Source organism: Leptopilina heterotoma, unplaced genomic scaffold, assembly GCF_015476425.1.
Source record: "Leptopilina heterotoma isolate Lh14 unplaced genomic scaffold, ASM1547642v1 Lhet_9, whole genome shotgun sequence".
Classification (NCBI taxonomy): Eukaryota; Metazoa; Arthropoda; class Insecta; order Hymenoptera; family Figitidae; genus Leptopilina; species Leptopilina heterotoma.
The window spans coordinates 1620893-1635169 of NW_025111193.1; the positions used below are offsets into that span (position 1 = coordinate 1620893).

Consider the following 14277-nt stretch of genomic DNA (forward strand, 5'->3'; position numbering starts at 1 on the left):
ATTAAAAATAATTAAACCTGCTTAAATCCGTTTATGAGCTTTGCGTCGTAATATTAATTAGCAAAAAATTTTAAAAACAGACGTAAAATTACTTTAATAAAAAATAATAATTAATAAGAATAAATAAAATAATTATTAAAATAAAAAAAGTTAATTATAATTTTCAAAGGAATAATTAAAAATTCTTATTCATTTTTTTAACGAAAAATATCAGTTTAAAGTTGCTGCAGAATTGTGGAGAAATTCGAATTTGTTTAATAGAGTAAAAGTTGCTTTAAATTTTTTTTTCGCCGAGACAATTTAAGAAATTTGAAAAAAATAGAAGGAAATAGCAGAAGTAGTAAAAAAATAGAAAGGAAAAATATGGGGCCAATTTACCTCTGGTTTACAAATGCAATCCGAGTCAGTTTTAGCAATTTTTTTAAAAGCATTTTCTTCTGATCCGATCTTTTGAGTTTGGAGAGAAAGTTCCTTCTCTAAATCCTCTTTTACTGGCTTTTCCACAATAATTCCTGTGGATGACGTTACTGCTCCTTTGACAATTACCAGTTTTGCTTCTTCAGGTATCGATGGACCGGATTCTGTCATGATTTGTGATTTTTCTCTAGTAATCGCTTTTTTCGGTTCTTCCTCAATTTTTTCTTCCTGTTCTTTTTCGTCTTCTTTTTTCTCTTTTTCTTCATTTTCTTCTTCTTCTTTCTCTTCCTCTTTATCTTTCTCATCCGGGATTATTGGTTTTTCAGTGAACTCATCATTTTCACCTGCATTTGACAATTTATCTTCATTTTCGATGCTCTCTGATAAAACTTCTTTATCTTTACTTGAATGTTCCATTTCTTCTTCCTCATCATGTAATGATTTATCAGTTGAAACTAAATTCTCCTCTTTTTCTTTTTTGCGATCAGTTTCTTTTTCTCCATCACTAAATAATTCAGTTTTATCATTAGTCCTTTCTGTTTTTTCCTCATCTGTTACTAATTGTTGATGATATTCCACATCTTTTTTTTCAATTTTTTCCACTGAATTTCTTAATGCTGAGAGAGAATCGATTTTTGCTAATGGTTCCTCTAATTTCTCGGTAGGTGAAGTATCTTTTACACTCTGTTCCACTTTTTTCTGTGTCTCATTTTCATTGTCCGATTTTTGAGATTTCTGATCATAAACCTCTTCTATATCTTCCTTAATTTCTTCATCAAGTGCGATTTTTTCTGACTTTTCGATTTCTTTCGATAACTTCTCTTCGTTTTCAATGTTTTCTACCGTTTCTTCTAATTTTCCATTCGAAATTCTAAATTTTTTATCATAAATTATTGTTAGAGGTTCTTCTGATATTTCTATTTCTTTATCAGGTTCAGTTTCTTCTGCTAATTTTGGTTCCTTGTTCGATTGTTGTTCTTCAGTGTGTTTCAAATTTTCCTCAATGTTTTCAGCAGTCTTTTGCATATTTAGCGTTTCTGAAAGTATTTCCACTGTTTTTATTCTTTCATATTCTGTTACATCTTCTAATGGTATCTAAAATGATATCAGGATTAATAATTCAGTTCATTAATTATGGATAGCTATTTTACCTGCAGATAAGTTCTAATTGAATTGGCTAGTTTCTTAACGTCATTAGCATTTGGAGAGCATTTTGAGCAGTTCTGAAAAAAACGTGATAAATTATTATCTTGAGTTTGAATTTGAATCAACGAGCGAGCTAATTTCTTACTTACTTTTTTAAATAAAATAAGCAATTTCAAAAAATATTAGAATTTAAAAATTTTTTTCCTTTGCTTTCAAAAAACTTTGAATTTTACTAAAACAATTTAAGAAATAGAAATGATGGAAATTATTTCCTTATGAATTTTTAAACAAAAATTTATACTGACAGAAACTTGTGTGCATTTTTGGTAATTTTTACTATTTTCGGAGTAAAAGTTGGTACATTTTTGTGAAAATTAGTTTCGCAAAATTCAATTTTAAAATAATAGTAAAAGTTGCAACAAAAATTCGCAGAAGTTCCAGACAGTTTTATTAGTTTTATTTTTGTAATTAAAGACCCACCGCTATTGCTTTCTCAAAATCGGCTGTACTCTGTAGCCATGATTTTAGTTCTGCTTTTGGTACTGCAACGTCATCATGTTTTAGTTTCTGATCCGTTTTTCTTTCTTCTGCTCGAGGAACTTTTTTCGATTCTCCATCCTCTGATTCTTGAATGTTCGAAATTTGTTCGACTGATTCAATATTTGTTTCATCTGTTTTATTGATTCCTCCTGTGCAAATCACCTCTAAAGGTATTTGATCTTCATCCTTTGGAACTGGTTTTGATAGTTGAGTAAAAGATTCTTTGGCAACTAGTGTTCTGTTTAGATCATCATTTGCTTTATCATCTTTCTTATTTTTTTTATCTTCCTTATCATCTTTTAGTATCATTTCAGAAGTCGTAGATTGGAACTCATCATCGTCGTCGTCATCGATACCAGTTGGTGAGAAAACTTGATCATTGCAGATAAAATCGGCAGCACATGGTTCACCTTCAGAATCGGATGTGTCGAACGAGTGGTAATCTTGGTCCTCATCTCGATCTTTTACTTGGTCCTTACTTGCTATGTTGACCTTTTTTACTGATACGCATTTGGGTAGTCTTTCATCTCTACAGGAAAAGGGAATTTCTTTCGATGATGTCTTCTTATTTACGGATGTACAGTCTGACATTTTATTTGTAGATGTACATTTTGCCATCTTATTTGCAGATGGACATTTTGTCATTGTAGTTGCAGAAGCACATTTTTTCATTGTACTCGCCGAAGCACATTTTGTCACTGCATTTGCAGAAGAACACTTTGTCATTGTATTTGCAGAAGCACATCTTGTCATTGTATTTACAGATGTACATTTTGTCAACTTATCCCTAGAAGTTCCGATTTTTTTCGATGATGATTTCTGCATTGTCATTTGATCCTTACTGCTCGTATCAATTTTTCTTGTCGATACGGATCTTTCTAGTCTCTCGCCCCTACAATCTGTAGCAATATCCCTCAGAGATTTACATTTGTCTAGAGTCGTTTGATCCCGTTGGTTAATTTTCCTTGATGACAAACATTTATCCAACATTTCGTCGCGACAAGTGATTCCACTGATTTTCGACGAAGTGCCTATTTTCCTTGTGCTCTGTCCTTTGTTGCAATTCGTTTTCGATTGTTGCAATTCCCTGGATGAAGTATACTGATCGCAGGTACTTATTCTTGCGAGTGAAAATTTACTCTCAACATCAGCATTACAATTGTCCTCGCCGACAATTTTATCCCTACGCTGAATTTGTTCTTTTTTTAAAATTTGATTGCAGTTTGCTAATTTTTTGTTGAGTCTCTCAATAGTGTCCTCTAGACAACAAACTCTATTGGCTAATTGCTGATTGGCTGATGCTTTGAGTTGCAATTGCTCTTGCAAAGTACTCGTCGTAGTTGCAACATCGGTCTCCATCTTTGACCATAGTTCGTCAGCCTGTTGCAGTGTTCTCATATACGCCTCCTCTCGTCGTTCCAGTTCGGAGATATTTCGCTTCATGCAAAGTTCTGCCTCGGCGAGGTCTTGAATTCTCGTCAAGCACTCCAAGTCTGTTGATTTTACCGAAGTTGTGCTCGAAACATTGCCAAGCCATTGTTTGCATTTTATTTCTCCACATTCACCTAATGATGCGCTCTAATAAATTTACTTTGAGGCACTGATCAGTTATTGATATTTTTATTTTTCTACGTTTGGGAACAAATTTTTGAGAAACTATTCTTTAGAAATAATAATCTGAACAACTGCTATTTTTCACTAAATGATCAGTAGAAATAGTACTATTTGAATTAGTAACTGACTTTTTGCTTCTAAATCAGTAATTTTTAATTGATTGAAATTTAGAGAATAAATTTAAATTAATAAACATGTTTACTAATTGGAATTAGTGACTTACTTTTTGCTTTTGAATTAGTAAATTTTACTAATAAATGAGTAGAAATTACTATTTATTAGTAAAACTATTTACTATTTACTCATTCAAAAGCAAAAAGTCAGTCACTATTTTAAATTAGTAAACATTTTTATTAATTCACATTTAGAGAGTGAGAATCGTTCAAGTGAATGAAATATTTCCTTTCTACAAAATATTTTTAAAAATAATAAATAAATAATAGTTAATACTTAATAATAAGTAAATAATAAATAAAAAATAAACTAATAAAACATTTTAAAACTTATTCTAATAAATTTAAATTTAAAGTGGAATTAAATAAATGTCCTTCATTTGAGAGTTCACAACTTTAGGGACATAATTTTGTAAAATTTTATTGGAAATAATTAATTTTTTAAGAGGATTCTTATTTTAGAAGTAAAGAACTGAAGAGTTTCGAAATAATTAAAATTTTATTACATTTTTTTGAAAATAATTGACTTTTTAATAGTATTTCATTAAAATTTTGAAAAATAAATTTTAAAGAATTTTAATTTGCAAATTTTGAAAATAATTGAAATTCTCCAAAATTGTAATAAACAATCTTTAAATGAAAATTTAAAAATAAAAATTAATGGAAATTTGTTTCCAAAAATTATCTTGAAATATTTTTTAGAAAAGTAATTTTTTTCCATGATAATTTATTTAAAATTCAATTATTTTCAATATTTTTAATTTTCGAAATTGACAAATATCTAAAATTCAATTATTTTCAATTTCCGAAATTAAAAACTTAATGAAAAAAATTAGTTGAATTAAATTTAAATACAAATTTTTAATTAAAAATTTAAAATGAAACTTAAATGAGTAAAAAAAAAATTCAACGATTTACAGAAATTAATTGCATTAAAATTTTTTAAGAAATCTAATGTTTTAGAATTATTTTTAAAATTTTGTAAAAATCTAACCATTTTCAAATTTTTTACTAAAAATCTCTTTAAATAATTCTCTATTTTTCTTGAATTATCGAAAAAATTTTTAAAGAAATTCATTTACTTTCGAATAATTGCATTCGAATATTTTTATTAAACTAATTCTTAGAATTTTTGCAGTACAATTTTATAAAATTCAATTATCTTCAAAAAAAGGTAATTTAAATTTTTCAAAAAACGAATTTTTTTTAGATTTATTAAACTTTTTGGAGAAGTAACGTATTTTCATGTTTTTAATTAATATTCTTTATAAACTTGATTATTTTTTATTAATTTCCAAAAATTTAATTATTTTCACAAATTTTTGACTAATTTATAATTATTAGGAATTTATATAATCAAGAGATGAATTATTTTTCAAAATATATTTTGATATATTTTCAAAAAACTAATTTTAAGAATTTTTTTATTATAATTTTTTAAAAATTAATTGTTTTTAACTTTTTAATATAGTTTTTGTCACATGTTTTGAATCATATTTTGAGCTTCACCAAAATATCTTTAGACAAAAACCGATCAGAGATTTAGTTACTTTGGTAGTTATCAAAGAATACTTTAGTAATTATCAAGGAATACTTTAGTAGTTTTCATAGAATAATTTAGTATTTATTAACAAATAATTTAGTGGATATAAAAGAATACTTTAGTAGTTATTAAAGAAATAATTAACGAATAATTAAGTGGTTATAAAATAATACTTTAGTAGTTATCAAAAAGTAGTAGTTATCAAAGAATAATTTAATGTTTGTTGAAGAATACTTTAGTGGTTATAAAAGAATACTTTAGTATTTATCAAAAAGTAATAGCTGTTAAAGTAGTTTTCAAAAAATACTTTAGTATTTGGTAAATAATAGTTTAGTTAAGTAGTTATAAAAGAATACTTTAGTGGTTATAAAAAATACTTTAATAGTAGTTGTCAAAGAATAATTTAGTAGTCATCAAAGAATACTTTAGTAGATATAAGAGAGTCAAAGACAGTATTGTCAAAGAATACTTTATTATTATTCATAAAAAATACTATAGTAGTTAGCAAAAAATACTTTAGTAGTTATTAAAGAATGAAAATAAATTTTTGGACAAAGAATGCTTTATTTTAGCAAATGAGTTATAAAAGAAAACCAGTAATACTTATCAGAGAGTACTTTAGTAACCATCAAAGATTACTTCAATAGAATTTTTAAAAAGCAATTAGCCTTTAGAGGTAAATATTAATAGTAAAAAAATGTATAATTCACAAACTCTTTAGGAGAAAAAATTAATTAAATTTTTATAAAGGCGAAAAAAAGGAAATAACTCTCACCAGTTTGACATGAATCGCCATCAGCATCTTTTTCCCGTGCCTTCTGCACCCTTAATTCTTGTACTTCGGCTTTAAGTTTTTCAATTCGTTCTCTGTGTTCATCCTGTGTTTTCTTGGCTTCCTCGAGTTTTCGTTTTTGTTCGCCTAAAGCAAATTCTTTCTCGGACCAAAGAGCACGAGCTTCATTAATTCGACGTTGGGCACATTTTCTCTCCGCCTCAATTTGACGTACACGACAATCATAATGTTGACTGTTCGTTGTTTTTGGACATTTAGTGTGTAAATTTTCAAATTGCTTTGCAATTAATTGTTTCATATTTGGAATTTCAGCGTTTTGTGACATTCGCCAAATATTCCAAATCATTACCGCCGGCATTGAACACTCGAGAATCTCAAGACGCTGTCGTAAATTTCCCTCTCTCTCCTCTAATTTCTCATTCTTGATCGAATGCAATTCGATCATTTCCCGAAAATGCTTTTGACAACGTCTTGAATCACGATTACGTGATTTACACGAGCTTCGTGGAAAATGAGGAGGTGGAATATTCATTTTCGTCACGTCATGTTTCATGATAATTATTGACTCGTCTCCGTCTTTTTTCTTTATTGAATCAATTTTTTTCATTTCAATATTTCCATCTCCAATTTCGATATTTTCTAAATCGATATTTTCTGTTACCTTTTTTATTGAATTTTGAGACGATAATAATGATGTTGGTGATGATATAACTTGTTGCTCCTGTTTTGGATGTGATTGGAAAATTATTATCTGAATGGATATCTAATTTAATGACAAGACTTAATATTCGAATTAATATTTGAATTGACCTCTGGCTTCATCTCCTGTTTATTGCCCGTTGAGTCCTCCTCAGTTGTTTCCCCCTCATCGTCCATATTAATTAACGACGATCAAATGGTAAATAATTATTTAAAGGTTAATTATTAATGGTGCATGAAGAGAAGAAAAATTTTGTTTCAAATAAAATTTAATTATATTCAAATATAAGTCCCTCTTTTTTAAAATGTTGATTTAAAATTTTTTCCTCCAATCGTTAAGAACATTGTTTATGTTTATTTTTCAGTTTTTCACTGGTTAATTTGACGTTAAATTTATATAACCCTATGAAAATTTAATGTGAAAAAGGTGAATTTTAATTGGAAACAGTGAAGTTGGAGTTGAGTGAATTTTTAAGGGTTCATTTATTTTTATTTTTTTCAAAGTCATTAGGATTTCATTTCTGGTTTAATAAAACTTTTGGTATTTTAATTTTATTATGAGTAAAATATATAAATAAACTATTTATGCGTAACAAATTAAATTACAACAAATTAAACATGAAATTAATAACAAATTTATTAATAAAAATTGAATTACAATATGAAGTTTTACGAAAATTAGAATTTTTCTGTTATTTATTTATAAAATTTCTCAAAAAAATTCAATTATTTTAAATAAATTTTAATAAAGTTCTGTATAAGAAATTAGGAATTAAATATTTTCAATACAATTTTAATTAAATTAGTCGAAAAAATAAGAAGTCAATTATTTTAATAAATTATAAGTCTTTGGAGAAATTCAATTATAATAAATTTCCTCCAAAGAATTGCATGTTTTTTGATTTTAATAAATTCTTTGCGAAAATTCAATTATTTTCATAAATAATACAAATCGTCAGAGGAATTTTTAATTATTTTTTAACGTATTTTTAAAATTCAAAAATTTTAATAACAATCTTTACACGAGTTTGAAAATTTTCAAAAAATTTTATAACATTCTTTGCATAATTTCAATTATTTATTTATTTTAAATGCAATTTTAAGAAAATTTCTCGAAAGAATTAAATTATTTTTAATAAATTTTAATTGAATTCTGTATAAGAATGGACATTTTTTCAATATAATTTTGATAAAATTCGCATCGAAAAAATGTGCAAGAAGTCAATTATTTTTAAAATTTGAATAAATTCTGCGCGAAAATTCAATTATTTTTCTAAATAATAACATTTTTTAGATGAGTTCAATTATTTTTAATGTAATTCTAATAGAATTCTTGTCAGAAATTTAATTTTTTTCATAAATAATTAAATTCTTTCAAGGAATTTTCAATTGCTTTCAAACATTTTTATAAAATTCTTCAAAACAATTCAATTATTTTTAAAAATTTTAATGAAAATCTTTACACGAATTCGATTAATTTCATAAATATTGGAAAAATTCTTTGCAGAAATTCAATTATTTTAAATAAGTTTTAATAAAATTCAGTATAAGAATTGCATTATTTTCAATTCAATTTTAATTAAATTCGTTGCAAAAATGGACAAGAAGTCATTTATTTTAATAAATAATAAAAGTCTTCGCAAGAATTCAATTAAATAATAAAATTTCTCGAAAGAATTCAATTTCTTTTTAAGTTTTAACGAAATCCTTCGCGAATAATCAATTATTTTCATAAATAATAAATTTGTTTAGATGAATACAATTATTTTGAATACAATTCTAATAAAATTCTTCGCAGAAACATTTATGGAAAGGAGTTAATTTTTGCAATTAACAAAAAAAAATTGTCTACTAAAATTCATATTTTAACGAAATATTAAAAAAATTGTATTTCATTTGAACGTTTGAAACTTTAGGAACATTTTTTACGTTGGTGAAGTTCACAACGCTTATAATAAACAATTAATTATAAACAAATTTTTTCTATTCAAATCTTTGGCTAATAAATTTTTGGAGCAATATTTCTTCATCTACAATTCAAAAGACAAAAATTTATCAACAAAAAATATTGTTCTTCTGAGTGAAATTATTTTTTTCTTACAATCGAATTGAATCATAAACGTTGTTGACTTCACCGACGTCATTTTTTGTAACAACCCTGAATTTAAGTTAATATTTTAAATAATAATAATAGAACTAAAATAATAATGAGCAACAATTCGCGCGCGGCTAAGCTTTTACTCACTTTTTTTAATAAAATTAGCAATTTAAAAAAAATAGAACGTAAAAATTTTTAATTCAAATTTATTTTTATAAAAGTAAAATATAAATTGGAATATAGTTTTAATATTATTATAACTATAATATCATATATTCTGACACAGGGAATTAAGAGAAATGTCAGGGATTTTTATTAAAAGCATTGAAAAAAGTTAAATTTTCAGAATTCATAAGAAAATTCTGAATTTTTGTGTCTTTTTTGTTTGCCTCATAAACTACCACACTTATAATATAAAACCTTCAATTTTATCAATTTCTGAAAATAATTTCTTTTTAAGTAACTTAAATCTTGAACAACTATCATAAAATAATGATTTATAAATTATTAAATGTATAATTTTACTTAAATATTTCAAAATTAATTCAATTTTAAAAGAGTTGCTATTATAATTTTCATAAATAAGTGAACTTCAATCGGTTTCAATTTGAAATTTTATAAAATTTCAATTTTAAATGAATTTAATTATAGAAATTTTAAAGAACTTAGGTTTTTGAAAAATTTTAAAAATTCAAATTCTTCTGAAATTAGTTAAAAATTTTTAATATATAGGTATTTAATTAATTATTAAAAATAATGTATTTATTTAAGAATTTTAGTTAAAAACACTATAAAAATTGAATTTTGAAGAAGTTACAAATGATTGCAGAAATTCAAACATTCAAAAATAATAAAATTCTTATCACAAAATTTAATTATGTTCAAAATTGAAAAAAAATCTAGTCAAAATCCCAATTATCTTTATAAATAATAAAATTCTTCTTCAAAATTCAATTATTTTCAGAAATTTTAATAAAATTCTTGTCAAAATTTCAATTATTTTCAAAAAATTTCCTCAATTTAATGATTTTTAATATCCATTTTAATAACATTTTCCAAAAGAATTCAATTATTTAAAAAAAAAGTTTAATATAATTGTACGCAAACATTTAATTATATTCATAAATAAATAAAAATTCCACAGGAATTCAATTATTGACAAATTTTTTATAAATTTCTTCTCAATAATTCAATTGTTTTCATAAATAATAAAATTTTCACAGGAATTCAATTATTTTTATAAATAATAAAACTCATGGCAGCATTTCAATTATTCAATAAATAATTTATTTTTTTATTTAAATAATTTAATTCTCGTAAAATTTTCTAACCAAAATTGATTTAAAAATGATTTTTAGTTTAAATTTTAGATAATAATTGAACATTAAAATTATTTTGAAGAAGTTGCAGTAATAATATTCTTATAATATAAAATAATAATTCTATCACTTGATAGTCTTTAATTATAAAAAATGAAAAAAAGAGTGTCTTCAACTCGGAGTAATCAATATCTTTATGTTTTATAACAATATTTTTATAAGTTGTTTAATTTCAAAAAGGTTTGAATTTGAAATTTTTGAAAATATTAATTCCTGTGGAAAAATAATAATAATTAAATATTTATTTAAAAAAGAAGTTATCTTGATGTTTTCAAATAATTTTACATTAAGGAAATTTGTAAATAAATGTAACAGAACATTTTTTTGAGTAAAATTTTTTCCTTTATTTTCTAAAAATTATAAATTTTTCAATTAAAATTTGTAATTGACAAATAGAATTAATAAACATTTTTTTCCTTTATTTTTGAAAAACTTTGAATTTTATTAAAACAATTGTAATTAAGAAATAGAAATTATGTAAATTATTTCCTTATGAAAATAGAAAATTTTCTACAAAAATATTAAGAAACAGGAATATGTAATGTTTTTTTCCCCAAAATAAAAGAATGAGTTTGTGAACAATATTGTTATTAAGAAATAATAATTATGAATAAAATGGATATTTATTTCCTATTTCTTAATCATAATTTTTTAACAATTTTCTATTTTTTATAAATAAAAAAAGGAGGAAAATTTGCATAATTGTAATCAGTCAAACGAAATTTGTTATAGAAAAAAAGTATATAATAAACAAAATGGGTATATTTTTCATTTGTTAATCATAATTTTTTTTAGATTTTCTAATTTCTAATATTATTTTATTATAAATCATAAAAAAATACTTGCATATTTTCGATTTGTCCAACAATATTTTTCAAAGAAAAACAAAAGCAGAATAAATGAAAGTAAATAAAAGAATACGAGGATTAATATTATTATAGTTATATAATAGTTAATTAATGAAACAACAAAAAATTGATGAAATCAAACAACAATTGATGAAAATATGTAAAAAAATAGTCTCGCCAATTAGAAGAAAGGTAAAATTGAAAAATTTGAAAGTTAATTTGAGATTCGAAATAATTTGCGTCGTAAAAATTATTTTCGCTTATAGTTTTTTTTCTTTATTTTCGTTATATAAAAACGGAAGTGAAATGGTTGGAAGAGAAAAAAAAAGTTTATACACACTAATTCTGCAATGTAGGGAAAAGTACAGATGTAAAAAAGTACGGATAAATGTTGGCAAGTTGAGATGATCTCGTGTGAACTGTTGCGAACTACTGTTTCAGAGGGAGGAGTGTGGTTTACCGCAAACTTAACACGCGCCAGATGGTGATTCAGCTATTTGAATTTCCTTCGGGTTTTTTAACACGCATGCAGAATACACTAAAGTAATCGCTTTTCTCGTTCTAGCCACCAAGTCATCTCTTACTCTCTCTATATATACATACATACCGGAAATCGATATTCCTTTTAAGAGAGAGAAAAAAAGAGCGAGAGAGAGAGAGAGAATTTCTCAGATCTTTTTGCAATATTTCTTTTTTTTTCCTCTCGTCTTTTTCATTTTCACTGTATATTCCTCGTTCGTTTTCTCAACTGACACATTTTTTTCTTCCCCTGCTTTTCATTCCGGTCTCGGTTTTTCTTTGGATAAGAAGAACTTTTTAAAATTGATGAATTTCACTCTCTTGATATAGTTTTACACGAGTCTTGCTTGTAATAATAGTAATAATTGTCATTTTATTCTTTGACTCGAAGATTTGTTTTAATTATTATTTTTTTAATCGTTATGATAGTTGAAAGGAATAAAAATGGAAATTTAAAAAAAAAATTAAAAAATTTTTATTTGTTTCTTTAACTTTTAATTTATTTCGATTTTTTTTTGCAAACAAAAAAATACTCTTTGTTTGCTTCTTATTTTGTATTTTAATACTTTTCTGTTTACTTGATATTTCCTGCTATTTCACATTTTTTATTATTAATTGATTTTTCTTTATTAAATTTTAATTTACGAAAAAATTGTTGTTGCTTATTAATACAATCAAAAAATTTTTTTAAGAAATTCAATTATTTTTGCAAAAATTAGAGGAGAATAATTTACAAAAAACATATTCTTTAAAATTATGTTGTAATAATTTTTTTTAAATTTAATTATTTACAAAAAAACTAAATTTTTTTTATAAAATCTACTTTTTTAACTGAAAAAAAATTTAATTGATTCAAATAACCGATTAATTGACTATTATCAATTAAATATTTAATTGAATCAAATAATATTTATTGGAGTCAATTAAATGGTATTTGAACCAAGAATTTCAGTATTTGAAGCAAATACCATTTAATTGACTCCAATAAATATTATTCGATTTAATTAAATATTTAATTGATAATAGTCAATTAATCGTTTATTTGAATGAATTAAATTTTTTTTTCAGTGTAGATTTATTATTCAAATTTTGGAGAAGTCTTGTATTATTGCTTATCTTTGTAATTAAAATTCTTCAAAAAACTGGATTATTTTTTAATATTTTTTAAAAAATTCTTTACAAAAATTTATTTATTTTCAATAATTTTCACTAATTCTCAATTTATTCGGAAGTATTTCTGCTTTACATATTTTATTTTCTGCTTTATCTTGTTTTATTTCGATGTATTTCGATGAATTTTTCTTTATTTTGTTATTGTAATTATGTAATTTTTGTATTTTTCCTTCTTCCTTTACTATATTTTCCACCTTTTTTTTTAATAAAAAGAGGATTTTCTTAGAAATTTTTTTATGCTTTATTTTACTTTACTTCGTTGTATTTCGTTAAATTTTCTTGCAGTTTTTGTATTTTTCCTTTTGTTTACTATGTATATTTTCTGCACTTTTGTTAATTAAAAGGATTTAAAAAAAAAGTTTCTTTCTTTTTTTTGTAGAAAGGATTCACAGAGAATATTATGATAATTTTTTTAAAATTGAATTAACTTTAAAAAAAGTAAATAAGAGTTTTTAGAAAATCTACTTTTCAGATTTATTATTAAATTTTCGGATGAACAGTTTGTATTTTCATATTTGTAATTAAAATTCTTCAAAAATTTGATTATTTTTTAATATCTTTCAAAAATTCTTTTAAAAAAATTTATTCATTTTCAATAAATTTTATAATTTTTATAATTTTCACTATTTTTTTTTTTTTTTTGCTTTATTCTGCTTTGTTTCAATGTATTTCGTTGAATTTTGTTAAATTTTGTTGCAGTTTTTTTTCCTTTTTCTTTTATTATATTTTCCACCTTTTTTTAATTAAAAAGAATTTTCTTAGAAATTTTTTTGTGTGCTTTCTTTTACTTTATTTCGTTGTATTTCGCTAATTGTTGCAGTTTTTGTTTTTTTCCTTTTTCAATACATTTTCTGCACTTTTGTTAATTAAAAGGATTTTAAAAAAAAGTTTTTTTCTTTATTTTTTGTAGAAATGATTCAGAGAGAATGTTTTTGTTTCGTTATTTCTTGTATTTTTATTATTTTTGTATGGTTCTGGTATTTGTATTTTTCTGTATCGTTTTTTGCTTTATTTTTACTTTTTCAAATTTCTTTTGATTTATTTTATTAAATTTTGTTCCATTTTGTTATATTTAATTAAATTTCGCTATATTTCATTGTATTTCATTATTTTCCGATGCATTTCGTTATTTTTCGTTACATTTCGTTATATTTGGTTTGATTTTGTTGCACTACGTTGTATTTCGTTGTATTTTGTCGTATTTTGTCGTGTTTTAATTTTTTTGCCATTTAATTATATATATTACATTAAAAAAAAATTTATTCAACAAATCGTTTGCCTTAGAATTTTTTTCTCCACTTTTTTGTGTCATAGTTGAGTTTTCACCTATTTAAA

At 23.8% G+C, this 14277-nt stretch overlaps 1 protein-coding gene across 1 annotated transcript; it reads right to left on the bottom strand.

Moving 5' to 3' along the window:
- Window positions 1-215: 215 nt before the first annotated feature.
- On the bottom strand, window positions 216-7102 carry LOC122511725 (FK506-binding protein 5-like). Its single transcript, XM_043627155.1, has 6 exons — window positions 7037-7102; window positions 6209-6947; window positions 2044-3668; window positions 1569-1640; window positions 379-1512; window positions 216-224 (listed from the first exon to the last, which is right to left on the bottom strand). The coding sequence occupies exons 1-6, from the start codon at window positions 7100-7102 to the stop codon at window positions 216-218; spliced, it is 3645 nt and encodes a 1214-aa protein (XP_043483090.1).
- Window positions 7103-14277: the final 7175 nt, after the last annotated feature.

Bases quoted from the DNA above. Each gene is read 5' to 3' on its own strand.
- LOC122511725 (XM_043627155.1), bottom strand. From the start codon at position 7,102: ATGGACGATGAGGGGGAAACAACTGAGGAGGACTCAACGGGCAATAAA. The intron at 3,669-6,208 runs GTGAGAGTTATT...GCGCATCATTAG, and splicing joins TGGCGATTCATGTCAAACTG to GTGAATGTGGAGAAATAAAA. The intron at 1,641-2,043 runs GTGGGTCTTTAA...CGTTTTTTTCAG, and splicing joins ATTTTGAGAAAGCAATAGCG to AACTGCTCAAAATGCTCTCC.